The 21,533-nt window shown below is 37.4% G+C and overlaps 2 protein-coding genes across 2 annotated transcripts in view; one reads left to right on the plus strand and one right to left on the minus strand.

Moving 5' to 3' along the window:
- The first annotated feature begins 588 nt into the window (after positions 1-588).
- On the plus strand, positions 589-10,960 carry ZNF24 (zinc finger protein 24). Its single transcript, XM_006919968.3, has 4 exons — positions 589-722; positions 2,586-3,084; positions 3,258-3,405; positions 5,461-10,960. The coding sequence occupies exons 2-4, from the start codon at positions 2,665-2,667 to the stop codon at positions 5,997-5,999; spliced, it is 1,107 nt and encodes a 368-aa protein (XP_006920030.1). The 5' UTR covers positions 589-722; positions 2,586-2,664; the 3' UTR covers positions 6,000-10,960.
- A 5,051-nt stretch (positions 10,961-16,011) lies between these two features.
- The window catches only part of LOC102884184 (zinc finger protein 271), a 40,522-nt gene continuing 35,000 nt past the window's right edge, over positions 16,012-21,533 (minus strand). Inside the window, exon 6 of the mRNA XM_025038547.1 lies at positions 16,012-18,524. Coding sequence (XP_024894315.1) covers positions 16,519-18,524 — 2,006 coding nt within the window. The 3' untranslated portion in view covers positions 16,012-16,518. The remainder of the gene's footprint in view (positions 18,525-21,533) is intronic.

Consider the following 21,533-nt stretch of genomic DNA (forward strand, 5'->3'; position numbering starts at 1 on the left):
AGCCTGAAGTCAGAGGATGAGCATGCACTGTGCAAATTCAATGTGAGGTCATTGACAAAGCTCTAACCTGTCTCATGTTGTTTCCATAATAGATAATTTGGTCAAAATAAAGCTCTGTAACAGCCAGTGGGAACCAAAGGTTGGAGTCTTGTCTAGGTTTCAAATCCTACTTCCCATTTATTAGTTATGAGCTCTTGGCAAGTTATTTACTTCTGCCTTCGTTATCTCTGCTGTAAAATGGGGATCAAAAAAGTTGCTGCATCATAGGATTTTTGCGAATATTAATGACAATACATGTAAAACATGGTGATGGTACCTGGCACAATGTAGTAAGCATTCATGGATACTAGCTTTCGTTATGTCAAAGGATTACTATGATGATCACATGAGAAAATGCATGTGAAAGGATTTGTGAAATCGTAAACACTATCTTAATGGCAGAATTCTTTCTTGTCCTTGTCTTTTAACTGGAACGGAGGACGTTGGGCTATCCGAGGAGAAACGAGCAAGGCCAAGACCGGCCTCAAAGCGGTCATTGTCGTAGGGCCGCCCCTCCCCCGCCCCGAGCGCATCTCCATGGCAACGCGGGGCTTCGCCTCTCCCCGCCTCCTGGGCCCGCAGACCGGAAGCAGTCCGCGCCGGGGGCTTCTGGGAAACGGCTTGTGAGCGGTGTTTCTGCGTCTGCCGTGGACAGCGAAGCTGCCGAGGTTCCTGAGACGGAGGTTTGCGCCAGAGTGGGGGAAAGGGTGCGAGGGGGACGCTGGGCTTGGGGCTGCGGACCGCTGGCCGGAGCCAGCGAAGAAACCTGGCAGGGATCTTCCTCGGGCCCCCTGGAGGTGCGGGGCATAGGCCGAGGTCTCGGCGCCCAGAAGTTGCGTGGTGCTGAGGGCTATACGAAAGGCCAGTTCGGACTTTCGACACCCTCGGAGAGTTCTCCGTCCCGGCTGTCCTCTGCGACCCCCGCCTTCCCCCTCCCCCATCAGCCGGTTTTGTTCTATTTCGAGGCCCTGGCGTCTCGCGGAGAGTTCTGGGACTCGTTTCGGGCGGAGGTGGGAGAGGGCGGACCCTGGCGCGGGAGCTGCCGGGACCTGTAGTTGCGCGGGCCGCGGGCGGAAATGCCGTGTCCTCGACGTTGTGGCAAGGTGGCCTTTGGTCATCTGAAGTCCGCCGCCGTGAGTGCGGAGAAGAGAATACGGAGGACATCTGCTCGGGGAGTGAATTCGTGGTGGCACTCGGCAGGGGCGAGGTGGGGAGAGCGTCTGGAACGAGGCTGCCTACCCAGACGCTCGGGAGCACGGGCTTGCCCTCCTGGTACCTCCGTCAGTCTCACGAGCAGGGTGCTAGATAAGAACATAGAAGGAAATGTCTTTATATAGAATGCTTGGGCCATTCATAAGATAGGACCCTGATATATAAGAAGACCGAATCAATTGGCTGAATCCTATTTATAAGGTCATCACATTCCGGAGTACTTAAACTTGTGCGTGTCACCTGCCTGATAAAGTCTTTTCTGATATCTAGTCTTCATCTTGATAGGGTTACAATAAGTTTTTTGAAATTACTGGTATTCACATTCTGGGTCCTGAATAGGTAAATCGAGTAGCTGCATGGCTCATTCCTAATATGTATTATAAACAATGGCACAGGCATGACTGTGCAAATACTAAGGAAGGGATCAGAAATAGCATAAGGTTTCCCTGAAAGTAAAAGCTGGGGAACCTGTGGGTCATCTAGTCTAAGGACTAGGTCGTGGTCCACTGCAAGAAGTTAAGGTAGTTATGAGAATGTCTTTTCTTAAAAATTTGCCGTTATTAATGCCTGTCATCATAAATTTAAATGTAGTTATGGTGTGATGTGTGACGGAATAATACTTGCATTGTATAGCCCGAAGAGGCTAATTTTTTTTTCAATATTACATTATCTGTTCCTGAATAAGTGAATAATTTTTACATATATTTTAAGTCTGAGGTGTTCTTAAACATTTTAAAATATTTTTTAACTTAAAATAACACGTTTTGTCTTAAATTGTTTTCTGAGGCAGATAATAAAGTCCTTGCTTTTGAGTTGACCTAAGTTTGTCAGGGAACACCAGTCTCAAATTGCAAATAATGTGGTCAAGGGTCAGATGCATTTAGAAAACACAGAGGTGGGCAGTTTCTTTTGATTACTGAAATAGGGTTTATCGGTTTTGTAGGTCAGACTTTTTCTCTAAAGGGCCAGAAAGTAAATACCAGTTTTTTTTCAGGCCATATAGTCTCTGTCGCAACTACTCTGCCATTGTTGCATGAACTGTGAACAGATAAAAATTTTTCGCGGACACATTTTAATTTCATTTAGTTTTCACATTCATGATGTATTCTTTTCAGTCATGTAAAAATGTGAAAACTGTTAATACAAGTGTTGTACAAAAATGGGCAGCAGGCCAAATTTGGCCATGAGCTGTTGTTTGCCAACTTATGGTATAGGTTATTGATTGGAATTTTTAATCCAGCAAAAGAAATATTTTTACTTCCTCTATTAGTATGTGTCCAAATTCTTAGGATATTTGGTCATTTGTATATATATTTTTATTTTTTGTGCCTCAGGAGTGCCTGTGAAGAAAAAGAGGTATTTCTCTGAGGTCTGTATCCTGCCTTGTCTTTTCTTGAAGTATTATAAATCAGGATGTCTGCACAGTCAGTGGAAGAAGATTCAATACTTATCATCCCAACTCCAGATGAAGAGGAAAAAATTCTGAGAGTGAAGTTGGAGGAAGATCCTGATGGTGAAGAGGGATCAAGTATCCCTTGGAACCATCTCTCTGATCCAGAGGTTTTCCGGCAGCGATTCAGGCAGTTTGGATACCAGGATTCACCTGGGCCCCGTGAAGCTGTGAGCCAGCTTCGAGAACTTTGCCGTCTATGGCTCAGGCCAGAGACGCACACTAAAGAACAAATCTTGGAGCTGGTAGTGCTGGAGCAGTTTGTTGCCATCCTGCCCAAGGAGCTGCAGACTTGGGTTCGAGAGCATCATCCAGAGAATGGAGAGGAGGCAGTGACAGTGCTGGAAGATTTAGAGAGTGAACTAGATGACCCTGGACAGCCGGTGAGCCTGCTTGTGTCACTTTGCTGGATCAGATGCACTGGCATAGCAGTAGGCAAAGCTGCTGAATTAACTACCCAACCACAGTATATGTTTTGTATGGTTTCTCTTACGTGCGTTTAGTTCTAATTCTCATCCAATTTCTTATCTACTGAATCAAATATTATTATTTCCAGGTTTCTCTCCATCGAAGAAAACGGGAAGTGCTAGTTGAAGAGATAGTATCTCAAGAAGAAGCTCAGGGATTACCAAGTTCTGAGCTTGATGCTGTGGAAAACCAGCTCAAATGGGCATCCTGGGAGCTCCATTCCCTAAGGCACTGTGGTGAGGACCAAAATTCCCCGTGGGCTAGAGGGTGAAAGAGAGTATGGGCCTTTTGTCCCAGACTCTTTATTTTTTCTTTTGTGTTTTTTTGGGGAGGGAGATGGAGGGCGGGGATTATTACCTTCCCCAATTTCTAGACACACTGTAGGAGCTTGATTCTTACAACGGTTGCTGACCTCAATTTTTTTTTTCCTCAGACATTACTGTCAGCCTTTTCTTCCCTTTTACCTCTTCCTTGAAGACCTACCCATTTGAGGCTGGCATTTGCCTTACTCTGAGCCAGCACCTACCTGTAGACCAGGTCCCTCTATTTTGCATGTAGTATTGCTTATTTGTTATCTATTCCATGCCCTTGTAATCTCTTGCCTAATGTTATTGGTATAGTAAGCTTACCTGAAGCCTTTTCAAATCTATTTTTATTTGTTTATTATTGAAGTCTTTCTAAATTTTTAGCTATGTTTGTTTTTTTCAACATTTAGAGTCATTTTTTTCCAAAGAAGATTCTTTTGTAGAAATGATGTTTGGGTAAAGCTCTTCACCTTTTCTAAGTATTTATGCAAAAATAAGCTCCTTAGCTATAATAAGCTTTAAATATAGGAAAGTTAAATAAAAAGCACATAATTCTAATAATTCATTTAGACTGATCTTTTCCAATATATTGGCAATTAATGCCACATACTTATTTGTATACTTTGATACAACCCAGTGTATTCCTAAAACTGTTAGATTTCTCTTTCATATTTATATAATAACTGAAATGAAATTTTGTTTGAGACTGCTTTGGGAATCATTCTTTGAGGCAGTTGGAGATCATGCTGGAGTGTCACAGAATGAGGTCTGAGCAGATTTCCTTCCCATCTGGTGAACCAGAACTCCTGGGATGCAGTTGAAGTCTGCTGAGAATCTGCAGTTTTACATGTTTCACGGGACATTCTCCTGTGCAGTAAAGTTTGAGCACCTCTATCCTTGGTTTTATGAGGTGGCATTTTCTTGGGTAGAAAACTTCTCCCCAGCCTGAATTTTAGAATACTTTTCACCTATTTTTAAATACCTCATTTCAGCAGTCTAGTCTCTGTCACACTCAGTAACTTACTTATTTCTGTGCCATTTGTCTTCACTTAATCTTTACACTAACTTCTCTGTTCTTCAAGTCTCTAGACCTCACTACTCCCTTCCAGCCCTTCAGTCTCTCTCTGTCAGCTTTCTTTCCTGACTTTATTCATTTCTTAATCATTTATTATCTACCTGTTTACTATTTACCACTTTCTGACTGCTGCTCACCCTGTAGAAACTGTCTTAACTTTTCAAGGCTTGAAATTTCAGGAAAGTCTTAAATGAATCTTGCCTGCAGAGGGGTAATGGTACCTTGTGTTGGTAATTCAGGCTTTCCTTTCACTATACACATCTAACCGAGGCTTAGAAATAACTCATCTAGGTACCATGACAAGAAAGTGTTGTCCTGAGTTAACACAGGATGCTCCCAGCTTATCTTAAGCCCTTTCTTGTCAAGACTCCTCCAGTGTTCTGCTTTTAGTCTGATCTTGGCTGTGATCTGCCTTGTCTTGCTCATTTCAGAATTAGTCACTTTCCGACTGCTTATTTTTTACACCATTGTATTTTGATGTAATTTCTCCCCTTTTCAAAGCAAAAAAAAAAAAAATCGATTTCCTAATGACCAACCTTATTTTTCTTCTTATAAAGTTTCATCCAGATCTAGCTTCATCGTCCTTACTGTCTCCCTAACAGTCTTAAAATTTACCATCTTTCTGTTCTTTATTTTCTGATTACCATTTATAACCCATTCCCCTATGTTTCTACTTTTATTCAGGTATAACTTTTATCCCTCATTATGTTATCATGCCATTACCTCATTAGTCTCATAATCAGTCATTTTATTTTTTTCTCTTTTGAAAGTAGGCAACCTTAACACCAGTTTTCAGAGTGCTGTTTATAGATGGATGCGAGCTATTTCAGTTCATTAAATAATTTTTTTCTTCAGCTTCCTTTCTCCCAGAATAGGAAACAAATGTTATTCACATTTTCTGTTTGTTCCAGATGATGATGCTAGGACTGAAAATGGAGCGCTAGCTCCAAAACAGGAGATTCCATCCGCAGTAGAATCTCATGAAGTTCCTGGCACTCTCAATATAGGTGTTCCTCAGATTTTTAAATATGGAGAAGCCTGTTTCCCTAAGGGCAGGTTTGAAAGAAAGAGAAATCCTTCCCGAAAGAAACAGCATATTTGTGATGAATGTGGAAAACACTTCAGTCAGGGCTCAGCCCTTATTCTTCATCAAAGAATCCATAGTGGAGAGAAACCCTACGGATGTGTTGAATGTGGGAAGGCATTCAGTAGAAGTTCTATCCTTGTGCAACACCAGAGAGTCCATACTGGAGAAAAACCTTACAAATGTCTTGAATGTGGAAAAGCTTTTAGCCAGAATTCTGGGCTTATTAATCATCAGAGAATCCATACTGGAGAGAAACCTTATGAATGCGTTCAGTGTGGGAAATCGTATAGTCAAAGCTCAAATCTTTTTAGACATCAGCGACGACACAATGCAGAAAAACTTCTGAATGTTGTGAAAGTTTAAGAAATTTAAAAACGAAGTCAACACTCAGGTCTTTTTCTTCAGAAATGAAGACAAAATTAAACACATGGAATGATACATAATAGTTTTATTTCCCTATAGACTGTTAGAAAATCCACTGGGAAATGTAGGATATCATCACCCACCATTATTATTTTATCTTGAAAGAAATGGTGTCATACCTGCCTAGAAACTGAAATTTTAAACTTAATTCAGGTGTTAATGCCTAAATCTTCCATGTGATGTTTGTATTCTTACTATTTTTTCCAAATAATGATCTAATTCCTTGTCCCTTTCTTAAAAGTTTCCTTTTTAGACAGATACATTATTCTTTGTTGATCATTGAAATGTTACATTCTCTTCTACATTAAAAGGCAACATTGGAATTATAAAGTCTGAAAACAAACAATTTTTTTCAAAATTTACTCTTCTGTTTCCTTTTACCCAATTTGGATATGCATTTCAGAAAACAGAAGATGAAGGATGACTAAAGCTTCAAAGTAAAATTAGAAGTGATAGTGATGAAATAAAATGTGAATGGGACACCTAGATCGGAGAAGATAACAAAAATACCTTGATCTAAGAATTGAAGTGTATCAAGAATTTAATTATCTGTCTGCAGGAAAACTCAAAAATGGCACATCCAATCTGTAATTTGGAGGCATCCCACTAAATGGAAAGAATGTTCTCCCATGTATCATTAGAAAGTGAACAGTCTAAACAATAATTGTAAACTATGAAAGTAGAAATAACACTAGAAGAGCAATTGCAGTGAATGGCAGTGTTGAAGGGCAAATGTAAAAGAGTAATGGTCTGTCTCGGCTTTTAGAAAACAAAAAAGACTTGAAGATCCAATTCATTATCATTTTGCCTTCATTTTATTAAGGACAGAAAATTCCCTGACAGGCAACAAGTAATCAGGTTTGCTGTTTTATTCCTTTGGTAAAAAAGATTTGAACACCAGGCTAACTAAGCAGCCACACATTCATTTATTAAAACATTTTCTACCGATAAGACACTGTGCTAAGTACTGTAACCCTACCATAAGTAGGTAGGTATTTCTTCCACTGTAAATTATTGAGGGTTTGGTACAAAGCTGCTTCATGTGAGTTAGCCTCTTACTCCCTGTCCTAAGCAGTCCTAGGGGAGGTCACCTCTGAAATTCCCAGAGCCATAGTTCTCTTACCAGGGTGTTGTATTTGGGGGAAGGGAAGACTCAGCTCAAAGAGCTAGCCATCTCTCCAGGATTCTTCAGAGGTGAGTCCAGAATACTCGCTATCACAGTGTGGAAGTTTGTGGGTTTTCTTAAAAAACTAATCAATCTCTAGTTGCATTGAGGTTGTACTTACATGTTAATTTGAATGGATTGTTCTATTTAAAAAAATAACTAGGTTATTAACAACTAGTTTATTAACAGGATTGAATTATTTTTTTTAATTTTAAGTCTTAACACATTTCTAAAAATGTATGAAAGTAATACATTGTAGTAGTAGGATTATATACTCCTTGGCTGAGAATCCCAAGTACTGTGGTTCTACTATTTAGTGGAAAACTCTGGAATTTAAAATAGAATATGAGAAAAGTCTTTTTTTATAGTGGGTATCATTGTATGGAAAATGACCCATGTGAATAAAAATATTTCATAGTTCCAGAGATTTTGGTTACATCTGGTGCTTGGAACAAATTTTAAAAATGGAAGGTGAGATTTGCATGAGCCTTTTAAAAAGCATAGTAATAAATGCAAGGCCAGCTGTTGGAGAAGTGAGGCAGAATGGAGCCTGTTTATAGATTTTTTGATAATTATAAGAAATGTGCTTTATAGATTAAGATTTATTGAAGTATAAATATGTAGTAATGATATAATGTATTTTAAGTTATACAAGAAAATGTAGGGACTTCTGTTTGGGTCTTTTCTCTGGCTGAAAGGAAATAAGTCAATCTCCAATAAAGGTATAAACTCCTCCACTCTAAGATAAAACGATCTTGAGTTGATTTATTTATTTATAACTGGCTTTCCAAGTAGGCTTTGAGGTGGCATATTTGGAATTCTAGGATGACAGTTATTAGAGTAGGTAAGGGGTCGCTCTCAGTGGCTGAAATTTCATGCTTTTTTAGATTTTATGTCTTTCCTATATACAAAGTAGCTTCCATGTTAGTAAATTTGTCATAAATGCCAAAGATGTTTGGTAAAATGTGAGAGCTTAGAAAAAGTAATATTAGAGTTGGCAAATATGTGTTTGTCTTGCCAGCTCTGATACCTGTTTAGAAAGAATTCTGAGGCTAAGGCAAGGCTCTATGGGGAAAATGTCTGCATCCAAAAAAACCGGGTGATGATACCCAGGAAAAGGAAGTAGTGGTCTCTGATCAGGCTAAGTCCCTAGTAGACAAATTGATTTAAAATAACTAGTGATTTATGATTTCATTTATACATTCATTTATATCCACACAGATAATAGCAGTTCTGGGGGCCCAGCCTCCGATCAAGTGGCTTTTGCCAAACGGCATCTGGTTGGTTAGCATAGAAGAAGTCAGTGTTAATGGCATGCAGACTGCTGAAACCTACCGAATAGCCACCGAGCATTTGCTTGTTACTGCTAAATTTTCTGTTTTCCTTGAGGTAAAACTCCCTACATTTACACCCAGTTGGCACTTGATCATTAAGCACTATGTCTATCACATTTAAGTAAGTCGAAGGGAGGGTTATACATAAAGAAAGAATCTGCATGCCAGGCATTGGATTAGACTGTACCTATCTCATTTAGATTTGTTTGTAGACTAGAAAAGATTCAAAGATTGTGTAATTTGTATGTGATCAAGTAGAGCTAAAACTCAAATCTAGTTCTGTGAACTCCAGGACATATGTTCCTCCACAGTGCCATGATTAATGGCTGTTAAACCTTGATTTTAGGTTTTATCTTATGGTTAACAAATATGAAAGCTATTAAATATGCTTGATTGAATTTTCTTTAGTACAGAAATGTAAAATGAAAACAGACATTCCTTCTCATAGTCTTACTCAAGTAGTTATTCTTCCAGACCTAGGCATATACAGATGTAAGCAAAAATGTGTTAATAGCTGACACTCGTGGTCGCTGTATGCAGGCATGGTTTGAAGTTCTTTATCATGGGTTAACTCTTAATCCTCACAGCAACCATATGAGGTAGGTACATATCCCCATTTTACATGTACTGCACTGAATCTTGCCTCCCCTCCACTTTGATACAGACATTGTTTTTCGTGGCTACATACTACTACATTGCATGAATATACTGTAATTTATTTAACAGACCCCTTATTGGTGGATAATTTGGTTCTTTCCAGTTTTTATTGTAGATAAACGTATAGTTAACATCTTTGTACATATATTTTGATGCCTGTGTTGGTATTTTTGTAGGATAAATAGAAATGGACATTTTGGGTCAGAGAATGTGCACATTTAACATTTTAAGAAATGCCACCCAAAAGATTGTCCCAATTTACAGCTCCATCAATAGTAAAAGTGCCTATTTGCCTACACTCCCACCTGAATCTTTAAATATTTTTGCTAATCTGATAGGTAATATTTAGTTCTTTGATTATTAATAAGGGGGAACATCTCCTCATACTTTTATTGGCCATTTGCATTTCCTGTTGTGAAATGCATGTGCTCATTTTTCTTTTTTAATTATGAAGTATAAATGCCTATCAGCTCACTGTACAAAACTTAAATAATACACAAATATAAAAGCAAAGAGACCCTTTTCTCCAGCACCTCTAATCACATTCCACTGTCCATAGTTTAGTTATACATCTATCTAGTCCCTATCCATGCATTTTCATATGATTATACATAAACATATAAAAGCTATTTTTTCATAAATAGGATCATATATATAAATTGTTCTGCAGCTTGACTTTTTTTTGTCTCAAATACCTATTCTTAAGTCTTTAAATTTATTTAATGGTTGAATAGGATTCAATACTATGAAAATACTATTATTGAACTATTCCCTTATTTTGTCTCTTGCTATTATGTTGTCAAAGTCTTTTTCCATATATCTTTGTGCATTTGTGTGACTAGGATGGAGTTATATAAGGTAGATTTTTGTATCAAAGGGTATGTTCTCTGATAGACCCACTTTAGCCTTCCAAAAGGCTTTTTCATACCTTTATATTTTTACCAACTGTATGAAAAATGCTCATTTCCCCATATAGTCTTACCTACAGTTGATAGTTTTTATATGATGGGCAAAAAAAAAAAAAAAAATCCTTAATTGCGTTTCCTTGATTAATGGTGTGGTTGAGGTTACTTTCATGTTTATTGGCCATTTATAGTTCTACCATGGATTGTTTGTTCATATCTTTTACCTGCTTTCCTATTGGGTCATGTGTGGATATATGTTTCTGTTTGTTCAGCATCTCTTTCCCCATTTTTTGGTAACAGAACCCTTATTTATTGTGGGGAACCCATTCCCTGTGGCTTAGGTGAGTACATGACCAAGTCTGGCCTTCCTGAGTCCTGCAGCTCGTTAGCCACAGTGATTAAAGAATGGGCATATAACTCAAGCCAGGCTAAAGAGAGCCCTCAACAGAACTTCTGGAACTATTGGAAAGAAGGCTCTACGGATATCCCACAAACTAACGACAATGTAAGCATGAAGTTGTACCATGTGGAGAGTCTGAAGAGAAACTCAGAGGCTAGCAGAAAGGAAAGAGAACTAAGTTGTGATGTCATTTTTCTGGAGGCCCTAGATCCAGCTGTGCCTAAAGCCTGCCCTACCTCCGGACTTTAAAGTTTTGTGAGCCAATAAAGTCCCTTTCTTGTTTAAGATAATTGAATTGGGTTTCTGTCCTGATTAATATAGGTTATTTGTATTTTCTTATTGATTTGTAGAAAATCTTTGTAATATTAAATTCCAGACTTATACTTTATGCACTATATAGGTTAATAAAATTAGCATGGCCTTCCATTGGCCTCTGTCAACCTCTGCCATTTGTTACTGCACTCTGTACTGCACACATAATACTTTACAATCCAACAATAACTAAACATTGGTGTTGGGAATGTCTGTGGATGAAAAGCTCTTCACACAGTCACGTCTTTGGCATCTCTCTCCTATCCTTCATTAACCTGAGACTGACATGAAATTACATTGCTAAGTCTGTGCTGCACTCACCAACCATCGTCTTGGGGCATTCCCCTCAAACAGCTCCTGTATGTGACCTTTGGAGCCCTTAGCCATTCCCTTTCCATGGTGAGTTCTCAGGGTCCCTCATTTTACTCTCGCCTATGGAACGAGCCCAAGACCGTTCTGGGGTTTACATCTGTTGCTTCTGTGTATGGAAACTACACGTGGTGGAAAAACATATGTTATTGTATGTCATAGGAGTGGTAAAGTAAACATAAGTCAGGAGAGAAGGGATACAAAACATCAAGGAAGACAGGCATTGCAATTTTGATAGGTAGTCCAGGGAAGGTTTCACTGGATGAAATTCGATGAAAGATAATGAGTGTAAAGAAGCAAGCTGAGACCAGAGGAAAGATGTTCTAGGCATGTGAATAGCAAGTACAAAGGACTTGATGTGGGAGCAATGCCTGATCCCAAAACAGCAAGAAGGCCAGTGTGGCTGGAACAGAATGAATGTGAGGGGAAGTATTGGATGAAGCCAGAGAGGTTAAATGGGGTGAGGGTGGAAAGCAGGGCCAGATTCTGGAAGACCTGGTTAACCGTTGGTAGGACTATGACTTTGAGATAGGAAAGAGAGTGATAGTGTCCAGCTATATTTCTTTGAATTCTTAAAACAATTTTTAATGTATTTTCTTTTTAAAGGTAATATAGGAGAAACTTTAGAAAAGTGAACTTTTAGATTAATAAAATTAACAAACTAGCCAGACTGATCAGGAAAAAAAGAAAAGATAAACTTCAGGAATGAGAGGTGTGACATGGCATGATATAATTTTTTCTCCACATAAAGAGTTCAAGTTTGCCAGCCTCTATACTGCTGATTTGAATATTCGTTTATTAGATGTATTGCTTGAGCCATCAGCAATAGTTTGCATAATTGACAATTTGGCTTCAAGAACAACACTACCTCGTGAGATGCTTCTCAGTCTCGATGCTGGTATTTCCTCATCTTTCTGGACTTTTATATATCAAACTGTTTGAGAGGTCAGTGTTCAGATCTCTTCTATTTTCTACCTATATTCACTTTCTAGGTGATCTCTTCTGGTCTCATGTCTTTAAGTACTATCTCCAACTCCAAAATCTATGTCTCAGCCTAGACCTCTTTAAACTACAGGCTCATCCATCTCTTTGCCTACGAGAGATCTCTGATGCCTGCTTTAGTCTGGGTTCCTAAGAAACATCCTAAAATAAAACGTTATTGCTAAAACTTTATTGGGGTGATGGAATCCCAGAAGAGGATGACTGAGGATAAAAAGGAATTGAAGTGGAAGGAGAGAGAACAAATACAAATTGTTATTACTGAGCCATCTAGAGCTTCTTAAGTACAGCTGTTTGCTTAGTCTCACTGACCATCTTTAGAGTGCAAATGGTCTGAACTACCTCACCACCTCACTATGGGGTAGGTGGAGGGAGAAGACTTTGGACTCCCCCACTCCCTCTGGTCAGTTTCCTCCACATAGCATCAGCTCCACCACACTTCAGGTGTCACCATGCAGCCTCTCCAGCAGCAACCCCTGGGAAAGTCAGGCTCCAAGACGACACAACTACCCAGGAGTGGAAGTCAGCCGCTCCCTCTACCCACAGCCTTGTGGGCCTGCAACCTCAGGGATAGACAGTGCCGGCACTCTTCTTAGAGAGTCATCATTATCATAGAGCAGAAACCCTGGCCCTGTAAATAGGAGGCTTGTAAACTGGGCTTGACATAATGCCTATATGAGCATCTTAAACCTAATGTCCCAAAACAAACTTAATTTCTCCTTAAATATGTTCTTAGAGTCTTCCTCATCTTAGAAAGTAGCAATTTTCTTTCCAGTTGCTCAGGCCAATAACCTCCCTGCTTGCCTGATTTCCTTCACTCAGTTCTCAACACAGCAACCAGATCATATAAATCAGACTGTGTCACTTTATTCAAAATCCTCTTCCTATTTAGTCTATTTAAATGTCAAAGGGCATTGTATCTGCAACTTAAACAATTCAGAAAAAGTGTATATATATCAAATTTATATGTAGGTAGCCAGGTATCTGGCCAAAAATGTCAACAGTGTGGAGGTTGAGAAACCTTAGGTTAAAGTAGTTTTTGCCAGGTTTCTCCACTGTAGTTATTTTTTTCCATTTCTATATGCTATTCCTTGGGAGTGAGTCAACAGGTCCAGCCTCCTCTAGGGGTTGAAAGTTGGGATTAAGCTTCACATCCTGAAGGAGGGTAAATCTACATATATTAGTTGGAATCCTTCCATAAGGAAGATGTGTCACTTCTCCCATATTTCTAGCAGCATGGACTCATGTACATTTGTTCTTGGTAGCTCTTTCAGGTTGACTCTTATGTTCCTTCAACACGCCCCGCATTGTTTGGGTTTTTGAGCTACTTTCTGGTACTATAAGATGCTTCAGACTCATCTTGAATTTTCCCTACCCTATCCTTAAGATCAGCCATTTCTCAAAGGAGCCTCGGTTCCTTTTATTTGTAGAATGGTATTTACAAACCACGATCTGGGTATGCTCTTTAATACTGAAGTGTCATTACTTCTAGGTCTTCTCAGAGAACACGGCTAGGTAATAGATGTACATATACTAACCCACTTATACACATTCTATATTTGCTTCTCTGTTACCCATCTGTGTGTGTGTGCATATTGATGTCTGCGACTAATAAACACTGGATATTACGCATGAAGTTATAGTATTGTCATCTTCTAGAGAGGTTTCAGCATCTAACTGGCAGCTGGATTAGGAGCAGATAATTCACTAAAAAGTTGACCTGAGTTGAGATTGTTTCAGACTTTTTTTAGCCTCGGTCCACACAGGTTTCACTCTCACTTCTAGGATATTGCCTCAATATTTACCCTGAGATTGTGGGGTATTTACAAGAGCACCTCCTTGGCATGCTCTGTACTCCAAATTTTACTCCCTATCATAGTAAGTTTGCTGAGAATTCCACTTAACCTTCCAGTGTCCTTTGGCTGGATTTCTTGGCCTTTGGTCCTACCAGTTTAAGAATCAGCAAATGCTTGGGAAAATCAACTGACATAAAATGTCAGGCCCAATACTCTGCATTTCTCTTCCTTTTTTACTCAATATACTTCATTATTGTTTGAATTTTTACAGTAAGTAGCATTACTTATAACATTTCTAAGACCTAGTGAGCAATTGGATTTAGAAAAGGGGGAGAATGAGGAGTGTAGGATAGCCATGTTATTTTATCTGGAGAGCAAGGCGTTTAATAGTGTAATCTGTCAAGATAGGGAATTCAAGAAGAAGACATCATGGTTGTGTGTGTTAATGTCCATGAATTGAGTTTCCCTGTAGGACACTTCTATCGTGTATAGTAAGCAGTTGGCTCTTAAAATTTATTCTCAGGAGAGATGGCTGAATTTCAAATATAAGTTTGATCATCCTATTTTTCTTTTTCACTTTTCAGTTCTCCAAAGAACAGACAATACTTGATTGTACACTTTTCTCCCTACTCGCTTTTCAACCTATCATCATTTCAATGCCTTCAAACTCCTCTACTTCTGGACTTCATGATTTTATTTCCAGACTTACAAAGTTTTCCTTTCTGTTGAATCTTTCCTACTTTTAATCTTAGATTCTTAAAGTAGGGAGATGATCATGCCATTCTGTGATTCAAAAACCCTTATGGCTTTCCATTAGCTTGAGAGTAAATGCATAAATATACCTTCTCTAACCATACCTAGTACTTTTGTTTTATAGATGACACTAAACCCCAGAAAGTTTAAGTGCTGCTTGTTTACTATCACACTCCTTAACATCTACTTCATTTTTATTTCTACCTTATTCTTAATTTAAGCACAAATTTCAGTCATTATTTTCATGACACTTAAACTTGATAATACTTAGTACAGTACCTGACACTGAATATTTATTGAATAAATTAGTAACTTAAACAACACACTCCACATTATTTCTTATACTCCCTTGCTTCTGTCCTTTGACTATTCATTCCCTCCCTGCTTTTTATGCCTCTCCCCATCCTTCAAAACTCAAATCTCAGGAGCTCCAAAATTTCTCTTTTCTTTCCCATCAGAATTAAATCATGCCTCCTCTGAGCTCTTATAAGTATCTTGTCTACTTTTATGATTACACTGAGCTATATGTTTTCTGTATGCATTATTCTTTACCACTATACAATACACACTTTGTGAGGACAATATATATTCATCATGCACACTACGAAATGTAAAAAAAAAAAATGGCCTTGTACATAGTAACAATGTCTGTTAAATTGAAATATTAACTGGATAATTATGGGGGCCAGTCAAAATAAATGATAGTACCAGAATTTTAACAAATAATTAATACCAGAAAAATTCTGAATTTTTTATTTTTAAAAAACTTTCTATTTTTCATTTGAAAATTTTGCATATATATAGCCTATTATCAATGTCAGAAATCAACAAGCAAAGTCTGATGAATGGTTCTACTTTTAAAAATTGGTAGGTAGGTCTTTTTTAGATATAATATGCTGTACAAATTGGTCATGTGGGTATTACATGACTATCATTAGGCCATCATTTTGTTCATTCTATAGACAAGATAAATATAATAGTAGAGAAATCTTCATTTTAACATGGAATTCTTTTAAGAAATTGTTTCACTTATTTAGATGCTGTGACTAAATGGTAGTATTGAAAAAGTGATTTCAAACCACTAAAGTTTATGGGCTCATTACTGAGAGTAAAATATGTCCATATTTTCTGTGAACATCACAGGAACTTGAAAATTCATTCTCACTAGGAAAACTGAAACTTGGCCAAGAAAAAAAAATCTGAGAAAATAGGTCACCAGAATTTTGTCTGTAGTTAATAAATTTAATACCAAAATAGCATAGTATGTTCACACACAGGGAATTTAATGATAGATAACTAGTATTAGCATAGGTAGGATTCTCCAGCTGTTAAGAGATAAGTGTGATATCAGAGTGAATGCCAATTAAATATGGAAGGGATTTAAGTTTTCTCTACATTATCTAAAATAACTTCTATGATATTCATAGGTAATTTGGACTCACTAAAGGTTTGAGCTTATAGCGCTAATATTTCTGAGTCTGATTGCACACCTACAACAGATTTGTACAATATCTGATAAGGTTCTGCATTAACATTGTTATACATTTCTTATAGTGATAATACTGTCATCTTGTGGGTTGTATTTGAATAAGACTAGAGTTTTTCTACATTACAACAGATACAAATTTCCATTATTCCTATTTAGTACAATTTTTATTCGCATTTGATGTTTTCCCACAACTCACAGGATTTCATCTTCAGAAATGTTCTTAAGTTCAGTAATGAGCTCTGAGTTAAACTTCATTATAAAAATTGATTTTTTTTTTTTTTTAATGTAGCACAAGAGTTGAACATTGATTAAAAGCTTTTTCATAATCATCAATAGCACTCATAAGATTTTTTTCTGGTATAGTGTCTCTGGTACTGAATAAAGTTGGTCTATACCCTAAAGGTCGTCCCACATTCATCACATTTAGACTGTCTTGGGTAGAATGGACTTTCTCATGATCAATTAGATCAGAGAGCTGGGTAAAATTTCTGCTGCACTGAACACACCTGTGAGGTTTCTCCCCAGTGTGAATTTTCTGGTGTTCAGTAAGATCAGTGCATGTGCTGAAGGCTTTCCCGCATGTATCACATTTATAAGGCTTTTCACCAATGTGGATTCTTTGATGGTTAATGAGATCAGAGCGCCGACTAAAGCTTTTACCACATTGATCACATGGATATGGTTTCTCCCCAGTGTGGGTCCTCTGATGTAAGATAAGAGCTGAGCACTGACTGAAAGCCTTCCCACACTCATTACATTTATATGGTTTTTCCCCAGTGTGGATTCTCTGGTGTTTGGTACGGTCTGAGTTCTGACTGAAACTTTTGCTGCACTGTGTGCATGGGTATGGTTTTTCTCCAGTGTGAATTCTCTGATGAAGAATAAGGTCAGAACTCTGACTGAAGGCTTTCTCGCAACTATCACAGTGATAGGGCTTTTCCCCAGAGTGTACTCTCTGATGTTTAGTGAGGTCTGAGCTTTGGCTAAAACTTTTATTGCACTGATTACAAGCATACGGTTTCTCTCCAGTGTGTATTCTTTGATGTTTAACAAGGTCTGAACGACGACTAAAATTTTTAGCACAGTCACTACATGGGTAGGGTTTCTCTCCAGTGTGGATTCTCTGATGTAGAATAAGGTTGGAGCTCTGACTAAATGTTTTCCCACATTCATCACATTCATAGGGTTTCTCGCCTGTATGAATCCTATGATGTTTAACAAGATCTGATCTTCGACTAAACATTTTACTACACTGGTTACATGGGAAAGGCTTCTCTCCAGTGTGAATTCGCTGATGATTAATAAGATCTGAAAGTCTACTGAAAGTTTTGCTACACTGATCACATGGATAGGGTTTCTCTCCAGTGTGAATTCTCTGGTGCAGAATAAGGACTGAGCTCTGATTAAAAGCTTTCCCACATTCATCACATTTATAGGGTTTCTCTCCAGTGTGGATCCTTCGATGTTTAATAAGGTCTGAGTTCTGACTGAAACTTTTGCTACATTGATTACATGGATATGGTTTCTCCCCAGTGTGGATTCTCTGATGTAGAATAAGATCTGAGCTCTGACTGAAGGCTTTTCCACACACATCGCATTTATATGGTTTCTCACCAGTGTGGATTCTTTGATGTTTTATAACATCAGAACTCTGACTAAAATGTTTGTTACACTGGTTACATGTATAAGGCTTCTCTCCAGTATGGATTCTTTGATGTTTAACCAGGTCTGAGCGCTGGCTAAAACTTTTACTACAGTGATTGCACTGGTAAGGTTTTTCTCCTGTGTGGATCCTCTGATGTATAATAAGGTCTGAGCTCTGACTGAAGGCTTTTCCACATTCATCACATTTATAAGGTTTTTCACCGGTATGGACTCTTTGATGTTTAATAAGGTCTGAGCTCCGACTGAAACTTTTAATACACCAATTACAAGGATAGGGTTTCTCCCCAGTATGAATTCTCTGATGCAGAACCAGAGCTGAGCTCACACTAAATGCCTTTCCACACTTATCACATTCATAGGGTTTTTCCCAGTGGGTTCTCTGATGTCTAATAAGGCCTGTACTCCAAGCAAAGCTTTGTCCGCATTCATCACAGTTATGTTGTCTTCTTTTAGAGAGGTTCTGATCCTTTTCATTTAATTTATCTCCCAATTCATGGAATTCTCTGCATTCAGAATCCTGGAGAACATTATCTTTGGGGTTGCCAGACTCTTCAGTCAATGGTTTTGCTGTAAATTCCTCCTCTGAAGCCAGATCTCCAATTTTGGTCTTAGTCTCACCATCTAAAACAATAAAAAAGTCCAAATGGAATGTGTTCTCCATACTGTAAGAAAGCTGCAGGTGAAACAGATCAATATTTACTTATAAAATGTAGTCATAATATGGGAGTGCTCCAAAACACTGAAAATTATTCTCTGAGGGAAACTAGGAAGAATCAACAAGTAATGGATTATAATAACCACTTATTGAATGGCTTACCAGATATGTTCTGTATTTTTGTCACAGGAGATCTGGGAATACTGAAACCTAATCACAGTGGTTAGGAAAGTTTGACTAAATTAGGGCTGATACAGAATCCTAAAATTTAAAAAATAGGTCTATATAATCCTCTACCTCTTTTGTCCTGATTATTACCAAAGAAATGGCCGAGAATACATGATTCCTTTTTGGAAACACCCAAATTCATTGATCGAACTTCCTTACTAAAGTGTGTAAACCAGAAAAAAAGAGAGATGGGGTGAGAACTCTGAGCTGATTTTTGAGGAGGCCATTCCTATTCTCAACAATACCTAATGCCTTTGATGGTAGGGAATGTGACAGCTCTACTGAGAATTTCTTGATTGTCAGCTCGCTGTTATGTGGTGTTTACTACAAAAGGCACACCACTCTCAGACTGCAAATGGTATAGAGAGCTGAGAACATGAAACAGATCAGTTTTAAGGACAAAAGTCCAAGATCCCAAGTCCCCAAGTGGAGGCGTCTTCCTTTTGCCAGAGGCAGAGAGAACTGGAAAAAGAAAAGTATCAAGGTAAATCTAAATGTATACTGACTGATTTAAGAAATATGCATACCTTATAGAGTTCACAAAATATATAAAATTAAAATACATGGCAAAAATAGTACCATGGGAGGGAGGTAAACAGAACTAAAATATTACAATTTCTTTGGATTATCCTAGAAGTAGTAAATTAAGATAAACTGTAAGAAATCTAATGTGTATGTTGTAATTTCTAAGGCAGCCTTTTTCAACCAGGGTTCCATAAGAAAATACAATATAAAATAATTTGAGTGCCTATTTTCTTAATTCTACCAAAGATGGTACATAGTACCAAAATAGATATATAGGAGAGACATTAACACATTACTTATAGTTGAAGCCTTAGAGTATTTGGGCTTAATTCTCTCACAAGAATCACAGTTGAGAAAGGCTGCTCTAAGGTAATGTTAAATAATAATAAAATAATGTACAAACGATAAGCTAATAGAAAAAAAATAACAGGAAAAACAAAAACCCGGATAATGTAAAATTAGGCTAAAAAGGAGGAAAGGAATGAGATAAATAAAAACAAATAAGAACATGGTACATTTAAATCCAAACATTGACTTTGTTATATGTAAATTAACTACTTCAATAAAAAGCAAAGAAAAACCAATAGCTAACATCATACTTAATGGTTAAATAATGAATGTTTTTCTTCTAGGAATAAGGGAGCAAAGCAAGGATGCCCTCTCTTACTACTTCTATTCAACATTGCACAACTTCAATATTTCAAGCCAATACTGTAAGACATGAAAACTAACTGACACGTACAAATAAGAAAGCAAAAAAGTCAAACTGTCTTTACTCATAGACTACAAGATCATAGAAAATCCCAGTGTCTCAAAGTTATTAGAACTTTTAATAAGTTTATTAGAGCAATATACGAAAAACAATTTTTATTTCTGTATACTAGCAATGAACAATTAGAATGAAAATTTTAAACATTTTTATCAATTGTACCAAAAAAATGAAATATTTAGGAACGAATTCAATAAAATATGTGCAATGTTTGCACAGCGAAAACTAAAGAACATTGCTGAGAGCAATTAAAGATGAACTAATTGAAATATATGCCATCATTTATGGATAGGCAGATTTAATATTGTTAAGATGGTGGAATTCCCCCCAAATTGATCTATAGATTCAATGCAATCCCAACCAAAATCTCGAAAGGCTTTCTTGTGGAAAATTGACGAACTGATTAAACTTTATATAGAAAGGCGCAGAAGGGTCTAAACAATTTTAAAAAAAACAAAATTGGAGAAGTTACATTTGATTTCAAGCTCTACTATAAAGCTACAGTAATCAAGGCAGTGTGATATTGGCATAACGATAGACGTTAATTAATGGAATAGAACAGGTAATCCATAAATAGATCCAAACATATATAGATATGTCTTCAACAAAGTTACCAAGATAATTCAATGATGAAAAGGCAGTCTTTTCTACAAAAAATGTCAGAACTGGATATCATAATGACAAAAATTAATCCCAATTCTTTCCTTATGCTATACACAAAAATTAACTAGAAATGTAACATAAACCTGAACATAAAAGCTAAAATTGTAAAAGTTCTAGAAGAAAGCAGATGACTAAAATTAATACACAAAACTGTGAGAAAATAATTTGTGCAGTTTAAGCCACTTAGTGGGTGATATTTTGTTATGGCAGCCCAAGTAGAAAAATACAGCATGTTTTCAAACTTTATACATTCATGGAATTATACCATATATTCTGCAACATGCTTTTTTTGCTCAACATTACGTTTGGAAGATTCATCCTTATTCATGTGTATAGCTGTAGTCCATTCATGTTCACTACTGTAGTGTGACACACACCAAATTTACCCATTCTCCTTCAATGGACAATAACATTTTGGTATTACAAACCATGCCAATATGAATATGCTGGTACATCTATCTCAGTGCACATATCCGAGTATTTCTCTAGGTTATAAAAACTTAGGATCAGAATTGTTGGGTCTTCAACTAGATATTTCCAAAGTAGTTAAACCAATTCACACTTCCAGCAAGAGTGTATAAGAGTTCACATTGCTCTATATTCTAGCCAACTTTAAGTCTATTCTCTTTTTTTAACCCATTGTAATCAAGCTTTTATCTCTACACTTTCATCAAAACTGCACTTATTCAAGTCCCTAGTAAGTTCACGTTGACAAATCCAATGGTCAATTCTCAATCTTATTCTTGATTTATTTGACATAGTTGATTACTCTCTTCTTAAAACCTTTGTT

This window comes from Pteropus alecto, unplaced genomic scaffold (genome assembly GCF_000325575.1).
Source record: "Pteropus alecto unplaced genomic scaffold, ASM32557v1 scaffold146, whole genome shotgun sequence".
Taxonomy (NCBI): Eukaryota; Metazoa; Chordata; class Mammalia; order Chiroptera; family Pteropodidae; genus Pteropus; species Pteropus alecto.

Excerpts from the sequence above, each read along its gene's own strand:
- ZNF24 (XM_006919968.3), top strand. The coding sequence starts at position 2,665 with ATGTCTGCACAGTCAGTGGAAGAAGATTCAATACTTATCATCCCAACT. Across the intron at positions 3,085-3,257 it reads TAGATGACCCTGGACAGCCG|GTTTCTCTCCATCGAAGAAA; the intron begins GTGAGCCTGCTT and ends TATTATTTCCAG. Across the intron at positions 3,406-5,460 it reads CCATTCCCTAAGGCACTGTG|ATGATGATGCTAGGACTGAA; the intron begins GTGAGGACCAAA and ends TGTTTGTTCCAG.